General features: G+C 42.4%; 1 protein-coding gene across 1 annotated transcript; it reads right to left on the bottom strand.

The window, feature by feature from the left end:
- Window positions 1-177: 177 nt before the first annotated feature.
- On the bottom strand, window positions 178-25,206 carry LOC124140527. The gene is made up of 18 exons (XM_046508159.2): window positions 25,073-25,206; window positions 22,326-22,576; window positions 21,993-22,168; window positions 21,395-21,753; window positions 20,986-21,089; window positions 20,129-20,266; window positions 18,222-18,361; window positions 14,369-17,780; window positions 13,414-13,657; window positions 13,011-13,189; window positions 11,601-11,814; window positions 10,615-10,691; window positions 10,179-10,343; window positions 8,922-9,116; window positions 6,968-7,138; window positions 5,540-5,659; window positions 4,428-4,520; window positions 178-3,096 (listed from the first exon to the last, which is right to left on the bottom strand). Exons 2-18 carry the CDS (start codon window positions 22,545-22,547, stop codon window positions 2,995-2,997), a joined length of 6,111 nt encoding a protein of 2,036 aa, XP_046364115.2. The 5' UTR covers window positions 22,548-22,576; window positions 25,073-25,206; the 3' UTR covers window positions 178-2,994.
- Window positions 25,207-25,988: the final 782 nt, after the last annotated feature.

Genomic DNA, 25,988 nt, shown 5'->3' with positions numbered 1-25,988 from the left:
TCAGAAAATAATCTTCTATTGCTACAATTATTTTCTGAGGATGAATGTAGGTGACTGACCCAAACAGGAACGAGGACAATAAATCCAAGTGAGGTCCAGAAGTCCACATCACCCTGGTTCCGCCAGTCAACAAGTCACATTTGACAGCTTTCAAAAAGAAAGGCCCAACACCAGCAATTCAATCAATCAACATTTAATATGGTAAAGGGTCATAAATTATTATGTGAATTGCAAATGCAAACATTGTACATCATTTCAACTTGTGCAACATGGAAGTAGTAGAAACATACAAAGTGTTTTTACTCTGGTGTATGAAGGTGTATGTACACACTGTGCCCTTTCTCACCTGGGCTAAATTCTCACATTTATACAACCTGCGTTTATCACCAATACTGATCAACAAGTTTCAAACATAATCATATGTAATAAATTAGGAATTTCTACAAAGAATAATGGTATATTTGCATAAATATCACATAAATAAAATCCCTTACTGAATCATATGCTGTTATACTTTGCACTTTTCCCACAACTATATTTGTCCGATAATTCTCTTCCTTTGTTATCTTGAAATACAGCTCTTCTTTATATGCCATTTAAAAGTAGTGTTAGAGTAATCTGCAAATGTGAATTATCATAGGTACTTTCCAAATGCAAGTAGATATATCGTGTAATGTATTATGCTTTGTAAGTACAGGACAATAGCACGGTCGGAAAACATCACCTCCCTGTGTGACTAAATGTTTTGGATTAACATTCCTAGAGCTACTAATGAAGTGCTAGTAACCATGGTAACTCAAGACGATTAACAAAATACTGCCGCATTTGTCAGGAAATTTGTTACATCTTGGCAGTCCCCATCTTTACCATCAATAACAATTATCCACAAACTCAAACTTTCTGAAATAAAAAATGGTGCTAAACAGTCAAGATTTTGTTCCAGAATGAGAAAAACTCCACTATCAAGTTTGGCAAAAACATTTAGATGGTGCCATCTAGAACATGCGATTTCCTTCCAAATTTTGGCAGTGTGTTGAATGTTGTCTTTAAGACAAACTGGCCTATCTACATACAGGGAATGGAGTAGTTAACAGCCTCTCCAAGCTGGGACTTCTACAGACATGTTGGCTACACCAATGTGCCAACACCCTAAAGGGCCTGGCTGCATTATTTACAAATGATGTTAGAGTAATGATATGTACAATGACACAATCCGCTACTGCTGTCGCAGGTTCCATATCAAGCATGTCTCGGATACCTGTACAAAGTTATCTTGTACAGGAGAAAACTTCATCATGACTATACCATCCTTAACATTAATAATTAACAAGCTTTTTTAACCTAACTTACACACCTCAAACTATTATTTACTTCATCAGGACAACTTTAACCAAAGAAATCAAAATCAAAATTAAAAAAATAAGAAAGGTGAGAGGTCAACATCTGAATATAGGAACATTAGCAACTTGATGTTCCATCTCACACGTTTGGTGTCACATGATGTTCCATCTCACACAGAGCGTCACATAATGTTCCATCGAACACAGAGCATCACATGATGTTCCACCTTACACAGAGCGTCACATGATGTTCCATCGAACACCGAGCATCACATGATGTTCCACCTTACACAGAACGTCACATGATGTTCGACCTTACACAGAGCGTCACATGATGTTCCACCTTACACAGAGCGTCACATGATGTTCCACCTTACACAGAGCGTCACATGATGTTCCATCGAACACAGAGTGTCACATGATGTTCCACCTTACACAGAGCGTCACATGATGTTCCATCGAACACAGAGCGTCACATGATGTTCCACCTTACACAGAGCGTCACATGATGTTCCATCGAACACAGAGCGTCACATAATGTTCCATCGAACACAGAGCGTCACATGATGTTCCACCTGACATACAGTCACGTTCCATCTGTGTTTTATGTGACATCATTGTTTGGCCATACATTGCCTAAATCACCTGTTTAACAATCAACAGTTTTGGAAATCTAACTTTTAAACATATATACATAGGGCAGATTGTTGATTGTTCCTGAACCATGACAGGTTTTTCAACATGAATGTGTCAAGTAAGAAACTATAAAACAAACTATTGTGTTCAATCTGGGTTAGTTTGGATTAAAAATTTCAAAACAGTTCAACAAATTGCAAAACCAGATAATCCTTTACAGCGAATATTATCCTAAACATGAAAAGATTTTATCAGTGCCCAGAATGCTTGACAAATATCTGGTGGTTGTACAGACATCAGAAACTCCCCTCTCTTTCATCTTGTTGGGCAGAGAGTATTGTACCTGATGGCAGAAGGGGTTGAGGACAATGAATGTCTATCAGTGAATAACAGCTTCTCACCACAGTATCAGAGACATGACATCAGCAAGATTTCCACCTCAACTGTCCCCTTAAGTACAGGGCAGAAGATACAATATACCTTAAAAAAAAGTCTTATTAGATACAACAATTTTCTTTAATACAAACAGAAATGTCTGCCAATCTCTGGCTCAAAAGTAGGAAGGAGGGCCAGACTGACGACCCACCCTCCCTCGGCAGTGGGAGGGCCAGGCTGATGCAGGTTCTGGTCAGAAGATATCAAACACATCAATACTTAATGCTGCCTTTAAATAATCCAAGATGAGTGGCTGTGGGTGGAAGTCCTGTTGAGTTCAGTGGGGGGACTTCCCACCATTACCTGAAAACTAACAAGCTGCACTTGAATATGGAGGTGTGACGATACAAGCCCCAACACTTTGCTTCCTCCTATCTACGTGTATGACATGATACAAACAATCACATAGCAGTTATCACTTTGCTACTTGTGAGAGGGTTACATCCCCAGTAGTAAGACAGACACGTTATCAGATGAAGGAATGCAAGGATGTCCACAGAGTGTACGCTGCAGTTTGTATGAGACATGCTATACTCTCTACCAGTATCGTCAGATCTCAACTTGAATTTGTGAGTGTCACTTGTTATCCCAACATCTTCAGATAAGATATCTTGTGTTTTGGTCGTCTCTTATCTTTCACAACCTCAGAATAAAAGCAGTCATATTTCCTCTCTGTGGCTGCCGACTGAAAAGAGGAAAAGATAACCAGTTATGTACAATGTGTACAAATCACTGTCCAAACAAGAAATATTAGTTGCTGACACCGCAATCAGCAATATTCCAGCTACATCGTGACACCCCAACTACCGTATATCGCTGTCTATAAAGCGACCCCACCTAAGACAACCTCCCTGTACAAGCTAGGTACGAAAAACTTGCCTTATACACAGCGATATACAGTATACGACCATAGGTCTGGACCGGACAAGCCAATGGCTAATCAGGGCAGAATAACAAGCAATATCATGCAGTGGTTATGGATCTGTCTCTACCCCAGTTGTGTAACTATAACACAATACTAGGACCATGATACAATACATTGTTGTACGACCCCTGCATTACAATATATACGATACATTACATTACCCGTCATATTGGTGTAGAAACGTGTGAATAATAACAAAAACTGTTCAACCACAAGCTTATGCAGATTCTCTAGAATTTTATGGTTGACATAATTAGCATAACAATCACAGTGCCCTTTACTAATATGTTTCTGTCCTACAATATCCCATCTTTGATTTCTGAAATTTAATAAACGATTCAGGATTGTGATTCACCTGCAAAAAGAAAGAATATCAACTTGTGAAAAGAAGAGTACTGTACAACTGCTGTATCAAGAAACAAATCATATCACAGCCTTAGTATCGGGATACAACTTATCGTTACACTTCTACTGTACTGCAGTGGTTACAGAGGTGGCTATCTGTACTGCAGTGGTTACAGAGGTGGCTATCACTACTGCAGTGGTTACAGAGGTGGCTATCACTACTGCAGTGGTTACAGAGGTGGCTATCGAGGTGGCTATCACTACTGCAGAGGTTACAGAGGTGGCTATCGAGGTGGCTATCACTACTGCAGTGGTTACAGAGGTGGCTATCACTACTGGAGTGGTTACAGAGGTGGCTATCACTACTGCAGTTGTTACAGAGGTGGCTATCACTAGTGCAGTGGTTACAGAGGTGGCTATCAACTGCAGTGGTTACAGAGGTGGCTATCACTACTGCAGTGGTTACAGAGGTGGCTATCGAGGTGGCTATCACTACTGCAGTGGTTACAGAGGTGGCTATCACTACTGCAGTGGTTACAGAGGTGGCTATCACTACTGCAGTGGTTACAGAGGTGGCTATCACTACTGCAGTGGTTACAGAGGTGGCTATCTGTACTGCAGTGGTTACAGAGGTAGCTATCACTACTGCAGTGGTTACAGAGGTGGCTATCACTACTGCAGTGGTTACAGAGGTGGCTATCACTACTGCAGTACTGTTTGAGAGGGCGGCCTGTGGCTGTACATACCATTCTGGACTTGACATACTTGGGCAGCTCCTCCCCATCGGCCCAAAGGTCCTGCCGCTTGTACGTCATCACAGACCCATCTTCAAACTCGATCTGAATATACAAAGCAGGAAATTTGAAGGCGGAAAAACTGTTATCAGGAGGTAATAAGTTAAGTCAAAGGTTTTGTCAACTTCCATTTCCCAGCATAATCCAGCAGTGAGAGAATGAAAGCTGGGTTTAATGCCGATTTGAACAAACAGTATTCCAGTTATATCACGACATGTCCGCTTAGCATTGGATGAAGCCTGAAGTTATGCAGGTCTCCAGTGAAACCCAGAAGCATACTAAGAAACATAACTAAATTCCCATTTCAGCTGTCAATCACCCAATAATATCTTCTAAATTTTAACAGATGTCCCCTTTACTGCCATAATATCTACTAGCTATGAGGATAACCCTATCCTTTGCAGGAAATGCAACTACGCATGCACAAAGAAGGAAAAAACATCACTTCTTTCAACCCATAAACCTCATCAACTAGATGCATACATATTGCCGAGGTGTGAGGGTCTAATTCCTGATGTAATAGAGGTAGTTTTCTTGTTTGCTATTTCCTTCTAATACTCTACCTCTACAACATCATAGCCAGTATACACTAGAAGGACTGGTGAGATTGTCTTGTATCCCATGACAATTGGCAGCAGTTAAGTAGGAATACATTTTATATATATATATATTTATACACTGGGGGAAAAAAACCTGGAAGGTACACTGGGTCTGTATGGCCTTACCGGTACATCATAGGTACAATCTTAAGACTTGCCTATCTCCATGTTGACTGTGGTGAGATGCACGTGCATCACGATGTGTTTGACCACATTCATGGTTCATGACGCTTGCTGAATACCCTTCTGTTGTCGTGGCTATAGCCTGACTCTATAGCTTCAATTCAGCAGTGAAATCATTCAGCAGAGTAGCCAAGGTACAGAAGTTCCTGCTTATGGAGGTTACACAACTGGTGTAGCAGGGCTGCCAACATTTATTGCCTTCAACTGACATTTTTAAATTTTCGTTTGGATGCAAATCTAATTATTAATTAGTGTGGCCTAAGGTTGGCTAGTGACACTCACTGTGTACATGTCCTGACAGTTGACCTGCCTGAAGACCGCCCCATACAGCTCCCCATCCGTCCACCGCACCTGCACCCCCTGCCCCTCCACCGGGGGACCTTCCCGCCGGCAGTCTCGACTCTGTCAAACAAAACAACAGTTAGCCTACTCTGTGACACACAATATACAGATAGCCTACTCAGGTACACACAATACTGTTGGCCTACTGTGTGAAATACAATACAGTTTGCCACACAATACACAGCCCACTCCTTGACACACACAATACACAGCCCACTCCTTGACACACACAATACACAGCCTACTCCTTGACACACAATACACATCGCACTCCTTGACACACACAATACACAGCCTACTCCTTGACACACAAAATACACAGCCTACTCCTTGACACACAATACACATCACACTCCTTGACACACACAATACACAGCCCACTCCTTGACACACAATACCCAGTTAGCCTACTTCATTACACAATACACAGTTTGCCTACTCCATGACACACGATACACAGTTAACCTACTCCATGACACACACACAAGACACAGTTAACCTACTCCATGACACACAATACAGTTAAGCTACTACATGACACGCAATACAGTTAACCTACTTTCCATGTAACTTAATACACAGTTAACCTACTCCATGACACACAATGCACAGTTAACCTACTCCATGACACACAATACAGTTAACCTACTCTCCATTATACGCAATACACAGTTAACCTACTCTCCATGACACGCAATACAGTTAACCTACTACATGACACATAATACAGTTAACCTCCTCTCCATGACACACAATACACAGTTAACCTACTACATGACACATAATACAGTTAACCTCCTCTCCATGACACACAATACACAGTTAACCTACTCCATGACACACACACAAGACAGTTAACCTACTACATGACACATAATACAGTTAACCTCCTCTCCATGACACACAATACACAGTTAACCTACTACATGACACATAATACAGTTAACCTCCTCTCCATGACACACAATACACAGTTAACCTACTACATGACACATAATACAGTTAACCTCCTCTCCATGACACACAATACACAGTTAACCTACTCCATGACACACACACAAGACAGTTAACCTACTCCATGACACACAATACACAGTTAACCTACTTTCCATGACACCTAATACACAGTTAACCTACTCCATGACACACAATACACAGTTAACCTACTCCATGACACGCAATACAGTTAACCTACACCATGACACGCAATACACAGTTAGCCTACTCCATGACACACACAAGACACAGCCTGCCCTCCACCTTTCTGACTGAAGCTGTGTACATTCTAGATGGCCACTACCAAGGTTACGGGATAATAACTCGTGACATACATTAGAACAAACTGTTGGAAGCGTGATGTCTTAATACCTCAATGTCCTCTGGAAAAAGATTGTCACTGAAAGATCCATCCTCAAAGTCCACTTCATAGTATGTCTGTCTCTTTATGTCCGTCACCTCAGACCAATAGTAGCGACCATTCTTGTGCTTTGCCAACACCCGGTCACCCTCATTGACTTCAGTCACAGGACGTGTCCGGCTCTGAAAGCATGGCACATACAGTAATATCAGCCAGTAATCATCATCCTGTATCACAATGATCTCTTTGAACCTTAGACAGAGATCTACTGTTGATACAAGACGTTGTTGGGTTCAGTTATGCAGCTTAATACCACCCCAACACAACAGCCATGCAATGCAATAATCTATTATGAGAGATATTCAATATTTATTGTGTTAAAACTTGCAATTTCCTACTTTATTCGGAATCCTAAACACATCACTGGAATACATCCCTCTACTAGAAGTCACCACTGTGCAGCCTCCCATGTCCACTTCCCCTACAAAGTGTCACATGCTAGTGTATGTTTGTTGCTGAACACTGCATGCAGCAATATTCCAGCTATATGACGGTGGTCTGAAAACAATCAAATCTGGACCAGACAATCCAGTGATTGACATCATGAGCATCATTCCACACAATTGGGGTAGAATGACATAATCAACCAAGTCAGGAAGCCTGACCACCCGATCCCCTCAGTCGCCTCTTACGAACGGCATAGTCGCCTTTTACGGCAAGCATGGGTTGCTGAAGACCTATTCTAGTCCGGATCTTCATGGTGGTGCGTATAGTGCTTACATGTATGGTGCTAACAAACCTAGAAACATACTTTGGACAAAAAAGGATTCAAACACACGATTATGTATGGGGCACATAAGACTTTTGTTTGTTCATATAGTTCTGTGAATATAAACAATAAAAAAAGAGTCCTATAAAGCCTTAAGTAGAGATAGTACTAGGGTTGCTTTACATCATCACTAAAATATGAATAAGTGTGAAACTAATACACACAAAAGGCTCTGTTCTGGAAAAAATAACTTGGTAAGTGTCTGTTAGATAAGCTTACTTCAGTAGTTTCTGACACTATGCACTTTGTAAAATAACATGGATCATATCTGTGTATGCTCAAAATCTAAAAACATGTAGCAAAAGAAGTAAATCTGGAAAAAAATAACTTACGGCACAAATTTTCGAACTCAGTCTTGACAATTATCACTTAGATAAGCATGCAAACTTTCATTCATGTAACTTCAGTAGTTTTAAGAACACTAAGTTGAAAAGCACGGAACAAGGGACATAATTCTGTAAAAACGAAGACACCAATTTTTTAACCATTTATGATCATGACCAGTAATATTAATGTGTAAAACTTCATTCTCTAACTTAAAGTGCTTGAGCAGGTTTTTTTGAGAAACAGTTTTTGAAATGTAGACGGACAGACAAACTCCATTCCTATATCCCCTCCCCTCTTACTGGCAGGGGATAATAATGAGATTAAACAATGAAATAATAAGCTGAAATGATTGATGGAACCAAACCATGACGATTTGTTCGTAGGAAGCAGACAGGCTGCACAGTGTAACTTCCAGGAGCGGTCAGGCAACTGTGTCAGATGTGTTCAGGATTTTGGAACACAGATGGAAATTGTATATTGTCTTAGCAGGATAATACTGTACCTCTGAAAGTTTTGCGAGCAAAAAAGTACTGCGATAACTGTTGATATTCTGTTCCAACAGATTCTAGGGCCTTACTCTGTTCAGAGGACAGATAGATATAGAGATCACAAGTCTGTCTGTACAGCACACTGTGCCAAATACTTTTTTGTCTACAAGCCCAGAATTGTCGACAGGAGATATTTTCAGTAGAATGTAGTCTAAATATATGAATTTTGTCTCTGATGATCCTTTGACAACCAAATTATATGTTACAAGACTCAGGCTTCTAGTGGACACAACTGCAGACTGGTACAGTGTGTCAACCTACCTTGTCCTTGGGGGCAGTGGCATGCTTGTGACAAGTGATGTAGACAGGGTACGGCCAGTCACTTGTCTCGAACACTACCCCAGCAACGAAGGCACAGGTTGTATGGAAAGCTGTGGTGCAGCGACCATTGGAACACTGGACACAGGTGTTTTCCCGGCTCCAGCTCTTGGTCATTGGAGAACAGTACACACATTTCTGAAACAGAGGTGCAGGTGTACAGATGATCAGTGAACAGTCAAGGATAAACACAGGTACAAGTGATATCAGTCAAGGATAAACAGGGGTACAAGTATTGATATCAGTCAAGGATAAACAGGGGTACATGTGATGATATCAGACATTGATGCACAGGGGTACAAAGGATGATATCAGTCAAGGATAAACAGGGGTACAAGTGTTCATATCAGACAAGGATAAACAGGGGTACAGGGGTTCATATCAGTCAAGGATAAACAGGGGCACAATTATATCAGACATTGATACACAGGGGTACAGGTGTTCATATCAGACAAGGGTAAACAGGGGTAAAGGTGTTCATATCAGACGAGGGTAAACAGGGGTACAAGTGTTCATATCAGACAAGGATAAACAGGGGTACAGGGGTTCATATCAGTCAAGGATAAACAGGGGCACAATTATATCAGACATTGATACACAGGGGTACAGGTGTTCATATCAGACATTGATAAACAGGGGTACAGGGGTTCATATCAGACAAGGATAAACAGGGGTACAGGGGTTCATATCAGACAAGGATAAACAGGGGTACAGGGGTTCATATCAGACATTGATAAACAGGGGTACAGGTGTTCATATCAGACAAGGATAAACAGGGGTACAGGGGTTCATATCAGTCAAGGATAAATGGGCACAATTATATCAGACATTGATACACAGGGGTACAGGTGTTGATATCAGACATGGATAAACAGGGGCACAATTATATCAGACATTGATACACAGGGGTACAGGTGTTCATATCAGACAAGGGTAAACAGGGGTACAGGGGTTCATATCAGTCAAGGATAAACAGGGGTACAGGGGTTCATATCAGACAAGGATAAACAGGGGTACAGGGGTTCATATCAGACATTGATACACAGGGGTACAGGTGTTGATATCAGACAAGGATAAACAGGGGTACAGGTGTTGATATCAGTCAAGGATAAATGGGCACAATTATATCAGACATTGATAAACAGAGGTACAGGGGATTCACATGGTTTCAATCTGAATACTTGAGGTTTATCTTCTTACCAGTTTGAATCTTGCAGGGGGGATCTTTGAAATGTCAACAGGTTCTCTTTTCTCGATCTCAAGGAACTTGACCTCGGTGGTGGTGAGAGCACAAGCAATGTGTACCCAGCGGCCATCGGTGGTAGGCTTGAGTGCACCACCACGCAGGAAACATAAGCCACAGTCCTGAACAACAGAAAGCCAAGCATGACATGACACCAAGCTGACATCACATGTAGGAATATCCAGTGACACATATATATTACTTACAATCCATGTATGAAAAACAAGAACTTTAAGCTGTTTTGTATCTACTTGCCGCCTATGTAATGTGGTCAACTATTGTGTGCCTACTGTCTGTTATGTGGTTGACTTCTGTGTGTCTACTGCATGTGTTATGAGGTTGACTTCTGTGTCTACTGTCAGTTATGTGGTCTACTTATGTGCATCTACTTACTGCTTGTGTTATGTGGTTGACACAGCGTGAACAACGCCAAACTTCCTCTGCATTCACTTCAACAACACCATAACAGCCTGAAGAGAAACACAGGTATGACATAAATTCAGTTATAACCTATAAAAGATGTTGTGGTCACACAGTCGTGTCGCAGTCTACTTGTAACAATTTGAAGCAATATACAAAGTAGACACGATGAGAACTTTCTTCATTTTGCAGCCAAATAAGGAATTTTAACTTCTGTCCAATCAGTGATTGCACAATACACTATACAATACTTCCTGGCATGGACACAGGCGTTGCACTGATGGCACACTATACTTACTGGCATGGACACAGGCGTTGCACTGATGGGACACTATACTTCCTGGCATGGACACAGGCGTTGCACTGATGGCACACTATACTTACTGGCATGGACACAGGCGTTGCACTGATGGCACACTATACTTACTGGCATGGACACAGGTGTTGCACTGATGGCACACTATACTTACTGGCATGGACACAGGCTTTGCACTGATGGCACACTATACTTCCTGGCATGGACACAGGTGTTGCACTGATGGCACACTATACTTCCTGGCATGGACACAGGCGTTGCACTGATGGCACACTATACTTCCTGGCATGGACACAGGCGTTGCACTGATGGCACACTATACTTCCTGGCATGGACACAGGCGTTGCACTGATGGCACACTATACTTACTGGCATGGACACAGGTGTTGCACTGATGGCACACTATACTTCCTGGCATGGACACAGGCGTTGCACTGATGGCACACTATACTTCCTGGCATGGACACAGACATTGCACTGATGGCACACTATACTTACTGGCATGGACACAGACATTGCACTGATGGCACACTATACTTACTGGCATGGACACAGACATTGCACTGATGGCACATTGCACTGATGGCACACTATACTTACTGGCATGGACACAGACATTGCACTGATGGCACACTATACTTACTGGCATGGACACAGACGTTGCACTTGTTGCACACGAGGAGAGGACTTTGACCATCGGTCTCCAGTATTGGGTTGCTGGCAAATGGACTGGGGTCGTTACTACTGGCAGAGAAACATATCTCGGGTACGAGGGGCTTGGACCTGTTTGGGATTGTGGTCATCACTTTGTTGTTCAAGGTGGACACATCAGCAAAGTCTAGTCCTTGGAACTCGTTCTGTCATGAAAGAAGAGTTAATATATACCAATTCAAGACAAGAAGAAGCTCTGAATAACATGATTAAAAAAATATTTGTCTTAGGGAATAAGTTAATACATACATCTATCTATCTGTAGGACAATCAGTTTATTTTCCCTTCATTCATTAAAGAACAAGCATGAAATAGTCATATCCCCCGCCAATATGACATGTTCGGTTGTGTGCAATGCATTAGCTCCTGTGAACTATGTTTTACTGGGGATTTTTTTAAATGGCCTAATTGCAGCAGTAAAAAAAGTCATTACTGGTGTTGTTTTGTTATCTGCAGTTTATGATAGAATATGTAACTGTATTTGTAATGAGTAAGGATGAGACATATGGACGAACAACTTCTTTATTACAGTTAGGAGCGATGGTTTCGGTGTAGGTTCTAACACCGTTATCAAGCAAGTGAAGTACAGAGTATGGTTGACAGGAATATAAACAGGATAGGAGGCAGTGTTTATACAGTTGAGTAGGTTTAAGATCAGTTACACTGTTGTATTTGTAATGAGTTGTGTTTCTGCATGAAGTTAGTCAGTGAATGCAACAACCGTGTCCATGACACTTTTGGAGGAACATACACAAAAACGATGCAGAACTTACCAACAAGAAAGGAAATGTATTCAATACAGCGAGATAACATTATGTGCCAAGTTTGGTGAAGAAATATGGTACGGTTTTCAAGATCTGCTCCTGAAACGAGGACTACCGCCATTTTCAGTCTAAATCAAAGTCGTTGCCATGGAAACTCGAAAAATATTTTTTTTAAAAATCCCAAACCTACCAAAAGGCACCAGTTCATCACTAGACCTAGCTATGTGCCAATTTTGGTGAAGAAATAGGTACGGTTTTCAAGATGTGCCCGGGAAACGAAATGTGACAGACGGACGGACGGCACCCATTCCTATATCCCCCTTCCACTTCGTGGATATGTATATGAGGGGGATTGGACGTCGCTAATATTTCAGCCTATTTCACATATCTGACAAGCAAGTGACTCCCATTAACAAAGATAAGAACATCTGACACAAGTACAATTGTAACAAAAGCAGTTTGCATGATTGGATCATAAAGGCAAATAAGTGATCTGTCTGTCAACTGGTCAAGTCTGCCTGTTCCTGCACTGTTCCTGGTAAGCACTGGGGTGAAGACTGCTAAGAAGCCAGACTCACCTCTACAGGGTTGAAGACTGCACATATTGCACAGTGTGGGCTTCTGTGGGACAGAAACTTGTTGAAGTTCTTCTCAGCTTCAAAATTGAGGGGTTGTTCATGCCAAAGTGCTCGAATGGGTGCGGCCCACGGCTCTGTGAGTTCAACAGTAGCTGGGGGCTTGGACTCACTTGAACTGTCTGTTGATATCAATAATCAATAATCAATGTTAGCATGTGAACTGCTACCAATATCCAAATACTATCACCAGAAATCCTAGCTGTACATGACTAATTCTAAAAGAATGCTCAGTAGCATAGTAGTGTATTCAACTGATTGGCTACTCCAAGTTTACGACTCATCCCCAGAACGCTACCCCACTTTTATTAAGTATACAATTACAAGTAAAGAGCAAGATATTTACCTGAACATTCTTCAGGGTTGACTGTTTTAGGTGTAGAGGAGTTCTTCTTTCTTGCTGCTTTACTGGTATCAGACTCTTTCTTGGATGAAGGTAACAATGTAAGTGATACTGGAGTGTTGTTCTGTGATTCTAACTTATTATGTTTACTAGCTTTGTGTTTGTTAGTTTTCTTTGTACAGATGGTTGTATCCGAGCTGTCAGATGATGCTATGGAATCAGTACCTTTAGTACCACTGGAAGAATCCTGAAACAGCAGCAGCAACCTGAAGCAGCTGGACTGACATAGCCACAGGGGTCACGGTCTTACACAACCCGCAATTCATGCAACACCACACAACATGCTGACCTGGCACAATATTCCCCAACACTGAACATCGTTATCATGATACTGAAAATTAACTTCATGTCACTGAAGAATACTGGTATTAAATATTTGCATGCAAGTACAACGATTAAATCTGCTTTCTCATCATGCACTGAAACATCACTATAGACAACTGACATGCTGCTGTACTCCAACACAACTGAGGATTAATGGCCACACTTGACACACCAACATTAATGGAGAAAGCATTTCTGCAGAGGTTTGCATTAAACTCCTCACCTATCTCACTGCAAGTAAACTGTTCCTTCTTTATCAACATGATCAGTGCATTGTGAGCATAAGATATTAAAACACGGTACAACTGGGAAGACGCTGTATCAGGCCTAGAAGTGGAGATCAAATACTTATAATTCCCTGTTCTTTCCATGATTACTCATAGGAATAACTATCAAATCTTTGTTTTTCTCAATCAGATGTGAGTGACCATGGTGAAAAATCTGGAATACCTTTAAAAAGCATGATAAGATATGAAATGTCGCAAGGTATCAAAATTTCAGTAACCTGATAAAGCTCTCTTCCCTCCCAGTTGACAAATTCTGCAAAAATGCTGAAGAAAGTTGCAACATATACCTTGTTACCTGAGAATGGGGACTGCATGATACCATCGCCTCGTCCATCCAGGAAGCCACGCCCAAGCAGGCTGTCATCACCAGAAGTGTACTCATCACTTGACCGCGCCCCTGGCAACTGGGACATATACATGTGGTCTCCCACACCATTGTAACCAGCAAGTGATGACTGCTGCTGCTGATGCTGCATCTGAGACAAGCTTGAGTGGAGGCTCCTCTTCGCTACAGTGTTGGCGGAGGAGGGTGGTAAGGCGTAACTGTGGAGCTGAGGTGACAGGGTGGGCATGACAGGCTCGGAGGAGTGCGAGGTTGGGGAGACCTGTGTTGCAGGGACTATAGGCTGGGGAACTAGCTGATGCATTGAGCTTCTACTTGACAGCTCAGACACTGATACACCATGAGATATATTAGATAATTGGTTATTTACACAAGTCAGTTTCGGAGGTGACTGGAAGTCATTGTTAGATGATGTGAGGAAAGAGGACATGGCACTACTGACACCGCCAGTCTGTTGAGAAGGGAATCTTGAGCTCACTGAGGAGTTGGTTTGATGGATACTACCGCCATTCAACATAGAGTTCACATTTGACATGTCTCTTTGAGAAGCAGAATGCAAGCCAAGTGTTGACCCATCATGTTGCATGTTATACATGGTATTTGAGGTAGACAACATGGATGCTCCAGCAAGCAGGGAGAGACTTCCTCCATCATTGGGGAGCACAGGATTAGCACTAGCAAGGAATGCAGCAGGGGACTCGTACGATCCCGGTAGAACTGCCTCGGCTTGAGGTATCTGGATCTGGACAGGAGACAGTACAGTCGTTCCAGAAGGAGTCGTGCTAGCAGATATGTAGCTGGTGGCAAATGCTGAGCTCTGCTTTGCTCCATGATGATGTTGCTGCACTGACAACCGATGGGCGCTCTGCTGAGCATTGACACTAGGGATCACACTGGGAATATTCAACGTGGTACCAACTTTATTGTTCAAGGACACTTGAGTGTGTACACCTGGTACAGATTTCACACTGGAAGTATGAGAGGTAGCAAGTATTGGTGGATTAGGTGTCCTTAACATAGTTGCCTGTGGCGCTGTGTTTGAAGCTCCCACTTGCACAACAGTCCTGTGTTTAGTGGTCATGGCTGTCCCTGTAGGGTGGATCTGAGAAACTCCCTGCAGTATGAACTGAGCCTGTTGCTGTTGTTGCTGCTGCTTGATGGCAGCTGCTTGGGATTGAGACAGCAGGGACATCTGCTGTTTGCCTGAGTTTGCCACTATTTGAGTCTGAGGGACACCAGACAAAACACGGAGAACATTAGTCACAGGTTGAACACCTGATATTTGTTGAGACTGGCTGACATTACTTCTTTGCACAGATTTCTGACTTTGTTGGCCACCCATATTAAGGACATTTACAGCATTTGCCTGTTGCTGCTGTGAAGTGTTCTGGGCAGTCAATGCTTTCAATAGCTGCTGTGGAGACAAGGACATGGGTGTAACCTGTGTTGTCTGCATGGCAGTTCTTGGAGGTGAGTGATTCATGCCGCTTGCAGAAGACACAACGACTCCGGCAGACTGAGTGGGGTACATACTACCAGCAGACAGAGAGGTCTGAGGATGGTGCTGTGAGCCCAATGTGGGACTGACATTCTGGACGGTGTACGTACTTCTCTGCTGCTGGGGTGACACTGCCTTGTGAAGGACCGGATATTGCTGATTGGGTGATGTCGCACTAGACTTCGTAATCTGTCCATTAGAAGCCAACAATTGACTGGCAGTCATCTGCACAGCTGACTGGTGGTGATATGTTTTATTGGAATCTTTGTAAGCTGGGGACTTGAGCAAGGGAGACTGCTGCTGTTCCTGGATCCTCTGCAGCAGCTGCTGCTGTCTTTCCAGCTGTGACTTGCTCTTCTGCTGCTTGAGCTGGTACTGCTGGAGCAGTTCCTCAGGGTTCATCTTCTGCAGCAGGAGCTGCTGAGACAGGTGGGACAGCCCAGATTGCTGAGACAGAGACGGCGGCTGTGAGGGTGACAGTTGAGGAGGATGCTCATGGATGGTGTCTTGTAGACACTGTTGGTTCTGTACTGGCTGCAGCTTAGGTGGTTGTGGAGATGACTGCTGATGTTGTTGCAGCTGTTGCTGAAGGTGAGATGAATGCATGTTGTTATGGGGTGGGGTTGACAACACTGTGTCACTGGTGAGGGCTGTCTGCGGACTAACAGACACAGACTTCAGAGCAGGGACATCAGCTTGTACAGAAAGTCCACTACCGACAGCTTCTGAAATACTTCTACAGCCAAGTATGTGTGAGATATTAGCGAGTGGAATAACTTTTGCTGGCTTTCTGTGCATATTGGAAAGTGTTCGTTTCTGTTGTGATTTCTTATAGACAGCCTCTATTGGTCTTATTCCAGATGGGACACCAACAAGACTTTGCTGGTTGATGAGTCCACCAGACCCTAGACTGCCAGGTGTAGATGATGATGGAGGACTTGACCAGTTGGAAGCACCTTCTTGAGTTGACGAACTTGTGAGGAGTGGTCGCGAGTATGCATCATGACCGTTCTGAGTGAGGGATCCCTGATGTAGTGATGATGATGATGATGAACCAGCAGAACTTGTCGAGTTGAATTGTTCATTCAATGCTGCTATTTGTTCTATTTTGTGTCTGAGCTCTGTAATATTGGAGTTATTCCCTTGTTGAAGATATGACTGGAGTTGACTTTTGGGCAGTTTCTTCCTCTCCATGTCATTGAGTTGTTGAAGGAATCCCATCTTGTCACCGGCAGCAGTCAGAGCCTTGATCTGATCCAGGGGAATCACAGAGTGAACAGCTTGCCCAGATTTCTTCTTCTTAGCTGGCGGTTCTCCATCCGAACGTGGAGACTGGCTTGGTTTCTTAATCTTCTTTGTGATCGGCTCTGGACTTTCTGGCATACTACTTGGTGGTTCATTTAACAACTGTTCAAATGCAGCCTGGAATGAAGTAGGGCCTTTCTTGACAGTCTTTGCCTCTGCTTCACCCTCTTGCTTCTTCACATCTTTAAGATAAAACTCTATCTTCCTCCGAGCAGCAGCTTCGGCCTTCATTATTCTTTCCTGCTTATTCAACTCCTCCTTCATTTTTTCTGTCATGTCCTCATCTCCCCATAGACCCAGTGTCTCATTCTTTTGGTCCTGTGGGTCCTTCTTCTTCCTCTTCTTTTTCTTCTTCTTCTCTTCTCCATCCACTGGGGTTGCCCCCTCTTCTACCTTGACATCAACAGTGTCTGACTTCTCCTCAGCTTGTTCCTCTTTCTCCAGGTTAGTCTTTTTCTTCCGCCCACGTTTGTTCACATCATCCAGTTTAGATACGGGGTGACGTTTGGTGCAAACAGTTCCTGCTCTGTTGGCTTGAATTTTCCTTGAATCACTGAAAGCAACATGTGATGATTAGAAGCTGTATATCAAGCTTCTCTACAAAACAGGGCAACAGTTTTCTTATTACAAATCTTTCATGTTCAGTTGAATTGTAACGGTTAAGCTAGTCTTCAGCAGCTTCTATCCCATACAGGAATTTAACCAGGTAGAGGTCACACCAATCTTTCTACCAGCTCAGTGCCCTTTGCAACACCAATCTTTCTACCTACCCAGTGCCCTGTCCAACAACCATATTTCTTTGTAAGTGACTTGTCAACACATATCTTTCTACCTGCTCATTGCCCTGGGCAAGACACAACAATGATAAAGCAAAACATATCAGAATCGTTCAAGACTGTTAACTTAAAAAGATAAGTCCAATAATAGGTACCATTGTATTAAACAATCAACTGTGATTAGACAGAATACCAGGCATACTTCAACAGCGACTCACTATTTGGAGAGCCTGCTCTTGTCCTCCTCTGGATGTGGGGCAATATCCTTGCCAGCCTTCCACAGGTCATATCTGTCAGGCTGAAACCGCTTCACAAATGTGTCCATGCTGATCTTGACCCCATCCTTCCTACACACACACTGCAGTAGAGAACACACAGTAAGTACACACAGCATGTCCATCTGACACACTGCAGTATGGTACACACAGCATGTCCATCTGACACAATGCAGTATGGTACACACAGCAAGTCCATCTGACACACTGCAGTATGGTACACACAGCAAGTCCATCTGACACTGCAGTATGGTACACACAGCAAGTCCATCTGTCACACAGCAGTATGGTACACACAGATAGTCCATCTGACACACTGCAATATGGTACACACAGCAAGTCCATCTGACACATTGCAGTATGGTACCCACAGCAAGTCCATCTGACACACTGCAGTAGGGTACACACAGCAAGTCAATCTGACACACTGCAGTATGGTACACACAGTAAGTCCATCTGGCACAATGCAGTATGGTACACACAGCATGTCCATCTGACACACTGCAGTATGGTACACACAGTAAGTCAATCTGACACACAACAGTATGGTACACACAGTAAGTCCATCTGACACACAGCAGTATGGTACACACAGCAAGTCCATCTGACACACTGCAGTATGGTACACGCAGCAAGTCCATCTGACACACTGCAGTATGGTACACACAGCAAGTCCATCTGACACACTGCAGTATGGTACACACAGCAAGTCCATCTGTCACACAGCAGTATGGTACACACAGATAGTCCATCTGACACACTGCAATATGGTACACACAGCAAGTCCATCTGACACATTGCAGTATGGTACACACAGCAAGTCCATCTGACACACTGCAGTAGGGTACACACAGCAAGTCAATCTGACACACTGCAGTATGGTACACACAGCAAGTCCATCTGACACACTGCAGTATGGTACACACAGCATGTCCATCTGACACACACAGCAAGTCCATCTGACACACTGCAGTATGGTACACACAGTAAGACCATCTGGCACACAGCAGTATGGTACACACAGTAAGTCAATTTGACACACTGCAGTATGGTACACACAGAAAGATCATCTGGCACACAGCAGTATGGTGCACACAGTTAGTCCATCTGACACACTGCAGTATGGTACACAGATAGTCCATCTGACACACTGCAGTATGGTACACACAGTAAGATCATCTGACCTACAGCAGTATGGTACACACAGTAAGACCATCTGACACAATGCAGTATGGTACACACAGATAGTCCATCTGACACACAGCAGTATGGTACACACAGTAAGATCATCTGATACACAGCAGTATGGTACACACAGTTAGTCCATCTGACACACTGCAGTATGGTACACACAGATAGTCCATCTGACACACTGCAGTATGGTACACACAGTAAGATCATCTGACACACAGCAGTATGGTACACACAGTAAGATCATCTGGCACACAGCAGTATGGTACACACAGTAAGACCATCTGACACACTGCAGTATGGTACACACAGTAAGATCATCCGACCTACAGCAGTATGGTACACACAGTAAGACCATCTGACACACAGCAGTATGGTACACACAGTAAGATCATCTGACACACAGCAGTATGGTACAAGCAGTTAGTCCATCTGACACACTGCAGTATGGTACACAGTAAGATCGTCTGGCACAATGCAGTAGAGTACAAGTCCATCGGCAAACAGTAGGGTACATCTATAATCTATCTCTAAAACATTTTTAATCAACATATAAGCATACACCAACCCCACAAGACTGTGGATATGCTCCTGATAGGAAGCTTTTATCAAACTAAATGTACAACATTGCTGCCACACTGGCCTTCGATCACTCTCACCTGCAAGCATCTCTTTCCATATTCCACCCATCTCTCTGTGGCGAAGTTTGTGGACTCTGCACAGTTAAAGCCATGGTTGTAGCCTGAGTGGTAGCCGTAGGGGAAAGTGATCATGAACTCCCCTGCTTCTTGTGTAATCTAACAGAAGGAAGATCATCATCACTGTAGTCATCTATCCACAGTACACAGAGTTATAAAACAAGGAAGGTGAGGTGAGGTGAAATTGGGTTTAACGTCGCGTCCAAGATTATTGCACTTATATAGCGACGTGCATGCACGTGTATGCGCGTGTGTGGCTGCTTGTACTAGTCCGGACTGATGACGATTTATAGTGCTAGCTCACTGAGATACCATGCCGCAGTTTAACATGAATACCCCACTCAGACACAGTATACTGACTCCGAGCCGACCAGTCCTTGTTTTAGCCCCTTAATGCCGAGCGCCAGACAGGGTAACAACAAGTACAATCTTTTAACGTCTTTTTGCATGACGCGGCCCGGGATCGAACCCTGGACCTTCCGCTCTCCGGGCGGACGCTCTACCACAAGACCACGGAGGCGGTCTAAAACAAGGAAGGTTAAGGGAGATGTCATATCTATACACTGACAACACTGGCTACATGGTATGGAGAACTGTATAGGAATGTGTGGCAAGACTGACCTTGTTATATGGCATGGAGTACTGGTTGAGAATTTATGGCAAGACTGACCTGTTACATGGTATGGAGAGTACTGTGTGAGAATTTGTGGCGAGGCTGACCTGTTACATGGTATGGAGTACTGTATGAGAGTTTGTGGCGAGGCTGACCTTGTTACATGGTATGGTTTACTTTTTTGAGAACTTGTGGCGAGACTGACCTTGTTATATGGTATGGAGTACTGTTTGAGAATGTGTGGGGAAATGAGGGTCATCTTGTGGCGAAGAAAGGCTGGACAGGCCTGGAAGCTGCTTGGGAAGAATCCTAGAATAGAAAACTTGGAAGTCAATAAATGTCATAGTTTGGACACTGACACTTGGTATTTACAAGAGGGGAAGCCATATCTCACGACTCTCATCAAGGCTGCTGCTGTGCTGGAATATTGAGCGAGTCCACAATCTGACATTTGAATGGCTGATGACCAAAATGTGGCACAATTTCCATTTAGACTTACAGAGTTATATGAATTTCATTGGCCTTAAATAGTTCTTTATAAAAAATATTTAAACTACAAAGATGAATTTCATGAAGACCCTGGGCATCAGTTACCATGTAAATATGTTTCTTACCTTGAGCCAATCGCTCCAGTCTGCGACCATGCTCAGGTGGGATGCAATACCATGACTTGGGGGCCCCAAAGTGTACATAGTTTATACTGTACAGATCCATATCCTCTGTGTGCCAGGCAAATGTGGTCTTCCACATACCAAAGTAGAGATATGCAGTGTTGACTCCCTCAATGTGGATTCCGTAGTCGCCGGCAACGTAATCCAGGATGGTGCCTAGCTTATTAATGTTCCACAGCGTTTGATCTTCATCATAGAGAGAACCCGAAATGTCGGCACCATATATTGGAGATCCAAACGTGACATTCTTCCAGTACTTCCTCTCTAGTTCCTCATAGTCAAAGTGATTAGGAGTCTTGTACCTAGCAACAAACACTGCACCTGTGAGCCTTAACTGTTACATGTGCCACTAAAAAACACTGATTAACCACTGTTGCTATGCATCACCAAGCAAACACTGAATAAACAATGTTACCCTGTACCATCAAGTAACCACTGAATAAAAACTACCATGTACCATCAAAAACACTACATACTATTTTGACATGTTGAAAAAGTTAATTCCGTGTTGAAGATGTGAACAGAAGATGAAAGCACCTACCTGTCACTATTTGCAAGTTTCTCAAACTCTCTGACAGTCAAAGATTTCTTCTGAATGTTGAACTGTGTATACAGCCCTTGACAGCCGGTCACCATCTGGGTGATGGGGGCAGGGATGGTGATGTTAACATCATCATAGCCGTTCCGCCGTGGCTTCCACTCCGGGGGAGGAATCACCTGTTACACAGTGAGTAGTTTAAACATCACACAAAAAAGAACATACCCCTCACCTGTATTGACCATCAAATCAATGTACCTCTCAAATGTTATAACATTATTGTGAATGAGGAGGTGAGCCCTGCAAGATATAGTTTTTTTAAGTGTAGCATGTTACCTTGGCAAGGCCTGCCTTGTGTGCCCCCTGGGACTCAATGTACTCCATGTATTTGGGGAAGTTGCTGAACTCCTCCATGGTGGGTCTGAACACCATGATCTTTGGGATACTGCTAGATCCCCCACTCGATCCGCCACTTGATGTTCCACTCGAGGGTCCACTTGTTGTTCCACTCGAGGGTCCACTCGTTGTTCCACTCGATCCTCCACTTGATGACTCCATGTTGCCATCAAACACCAACCAAACACGTCCTATAACAGAACAACAACTCAACATGATTAATATAATACACTTAAACATGTGCAAATTCATTACCTCCATGTTGATGGTGTGTATCTATCCTTATGTGGAATGTAGTGGAGAAATTGGGTTTAACGATGTGTTAAAGAGTATTGAACTTGTATAGTGATGTGCATGCACGTGTGTAAGTGTGTGTGGTTCCTTGTACTAGTTCGGACTTGTGCCGATTTTAAAGTGCTAGCCAACTGAGATACCATGCCGCAGTTTAAAATGAATACCCCACTCAGACACAGTATACTCCGAGCCAACCAGTCCTTGTCTTAGCCCCTTAATACTGAGCGACAGGCAGGGTAACAACAAGTACCATCTTTTAACATATTTTGGTATGAGGCTGTCAGGGATCAAACCCCGGGCCTTCCACTCTCCAGGTGGATGCTAGACCACTAGACCATGGAGGCGGCCATTAAAATGAAAGCCATGTGATCATACATTGCATCAGTTGTTTGCACACAACAAACAATTCAATGAACACAACTTTTCAAACACATCACAATACCCGTTGACGTAATTTGTGATACTGATATATTGTTGCCTGATACACCAGTGAAACAATGACCCGTGACATCAGGGGTCACTGAAATGCATAAGCTCCTCTCAGTGATCTATCATGTCTACATGCAATGTCACTGAATAGGCCCAGGGATGTTATGAGTTTTCAATATTTGTTTACTAAATGTAGCCTATAACAATACATTTAATAGCAGGCACCATTTTATGAAAGCATTTATATTTTCAATGTACTTTTTCCCCATTTCAACTTAATTCATGAGGATAAATTGATCATATGTGGGAAGTAATATGCATATGGTATTTTATTTTTTTCAATTCGGTAGTTTTCATCATTATGCACAGGAATGCAATTTATTAGGTATTTATTTATTGACGTTGCACGCATCTTAACGTCTACCGTGGGATTTCTTGTGCAATAAATCAATTAGATATGTAATCACAAGGATGGATACGGGGCTTGATGAGCTGTGTAGGAGGTCTAACATGTCTAAGGGGTAGTACCCCTTCAAATGCATTTTCAAGCATGGAAGCTTAAGACAAGAAGCATGCAAATAAATGCACTTGGGCTTTCTGGTTTATCTTATTGCTTTCACATTTTCGGTTGCATTTATTCTTCTCACAAAAAATGTCAAGTGACCTGCTAGGATGAAGTTGATAAACATCAAACGTTAGGCTACAGGAAACTGTCATTGAATTTCCATCCAAGCCACTTTCATTCACTAAATTCCGTCAGTAATGATTCAAAAGCTAATCCACTTCGTGGCATCAATAACTACGCCTTCCTACTTCCAACCCATGAAGATCTGGGTTAGAATAGGTCTTCAGCAACCCATGCTTGTCATAAGTGGCAACTATTATGAGGGAAATTTGTAAGTTTAAGAGTGTGGTTCACGTCCAACAGATTCTCACAAAAACTGGTTGCTTGTCACAAGAAGTTGTGGCACTGTATTTCAAAGTGCTGCTTGGCTAATGAAACAAGCAGTGATGGTAACTGAACTTGAACAAAATTATGACATGAATATCAGAAACTTAAAATACCAAGAGAAGTACTAGCTGTGAGAAAAAAAATTAACTGACATTTTGTCATTTTTGTAGTCAATAAACCACATTGCAGGACAGTAACTGTTTCACACCGCTCTTTACTAAATTTCTTTTCCTGGTAGGCGAAATTTGACATGTCGCCAACCTGACTTATCAAAATGACAGTTTGTACGCTATATTTATTAGTAATATAGTAACATAAGTTTAGACATTCCGATGTCAATAAGTCTACTAACAGTTAATAAATCCCTTACTATCATATCTTTTATTTCTACTACGCGTACTAGGCCTAACAGCCAAACGTAATGGTAGTAAGAAAGTAGTTCCTCTCACGATTGCCGATCATTATGTTGTGTTTCATACTATTGGGAAATTCGCCAAACCAGGTCCAATCCGTATAAATGAAGAAATATTAGGAAAACAACATGTCTCCATTGAAAGCTATTCACCATTATAACGGCTTAAATATTACAAATGAACATAAACTCGCAGGGACAGCACAATTCGTCCACTATCATTCAACTTCCGTCTCACGGACAACAATATGGCGTCAGGTGCCGACAAGATGATGTTGACTTTCCCAAATATACAAACTTAGATATTGCACATTTCTGTAAAAAATCAAGCAATGTCAGATTTTGCAACATAGACACTAAGTTGTATAGAACCCGAAAAACACGATAAACCCTACAGATAACACCAGATATTTCCCGAATCACAAAATTTGTTCGGTTACTTAGCGGTTCACATGAGAAGAAGTGACTGTCAGGGGATGGCGACGGAGACATTACCTCTGCAGGCATGAACTACAAGTCCTAATGAGCGACTCTATGTATGCCACCACCAAGTACAGACATAGAGAAAATGTGTATCATCCTCGAATTACTCACACCTACCTTAAAATTTTCAAAACACTAGATTTTCTTCAACACTTTGTTGTCTACGTGCAGTTTGCATGTTTTGACCGCAATGTCGCAATCTTAGAAATCCCTGCGCATCGAGAAATAGTCCCTTAATTCATAGAGGGGCCAAAGTCCTTTGAGAGGTTGATTTGAAAGTTATTGTCATGTAGAAAACGGACATCTTATCCTGGCATTGTATAGAATAAAGGACAAAATGTCCTTTAATCACTGCAAACTGCGCAGTAATCTCCCGAAGAAAAAAACACACAAATCGCATATCATTATGCTCAGCTATTTCTATAGTCTGTTCCGAATAATATCAGGACTGTCTGCGAAGAGTGTAAACAATAAGTGTAGAGAACAATTGTTTGACTCTTAAGTCCTACCATTGGATTAACATAGTCACTTTTGTACATACGTTCCTTACATTACTTTCAGAGAATACATTATGTTTGCTAACTGTAGTCTATTACCTGTTCAAGGGCAGCTTGTGTGCATCATGTGGGAAATAGGTCATACTGAAATTGTTAAACCTTTTGAATTATTATCAAATAAATACTAAAGTTATGAAGTTGTTTAATAACATTTGGACTTGTTAATCACGTAGCTTTCCCCTGTGTATTGTGTCATAGGCATAGATTTACAGAACAGATTTACAAACATCTTGGGTGTCATTTGCAAGTGGGCCAATACTGCATTATGGGATAGGGAATTCCCAAGTTAACATTGTCAGGCAGAGATATCGCAAGAGACTATTTCAAGTATAAGCAAATTTATTAAATAGGTTATTGATAATAACACATTTTCATATATGTTAGCATTGAAGGTACTCAGGATATATTTGATCACGTTACCCTCATAATGTCAAGTTTATGACGTCACAGTCCACGTCATAAATCTTGGCTGATCA

This window comes from Haliotis rufescens, unplaced genomic scaffold, assembly GCF_023055435.1.
Source record: "Haliotis rufescens isolate VD_foot unplaced genomic scaffold, xgHalRufe1.0.p SCAF_2, whole genome shotgun sequence".
NCBI lineage: Eukaryota > Metazoa > Mollusca > Gastropoda > Lepetellida > Haliotidae > Haliotis > Haliotis rufescens.
The sequence above is the reverse complement of the archived record's forward strand: the minus strand, read 5'-3'. Positions and strand labels throughout refer to the sequence as shown.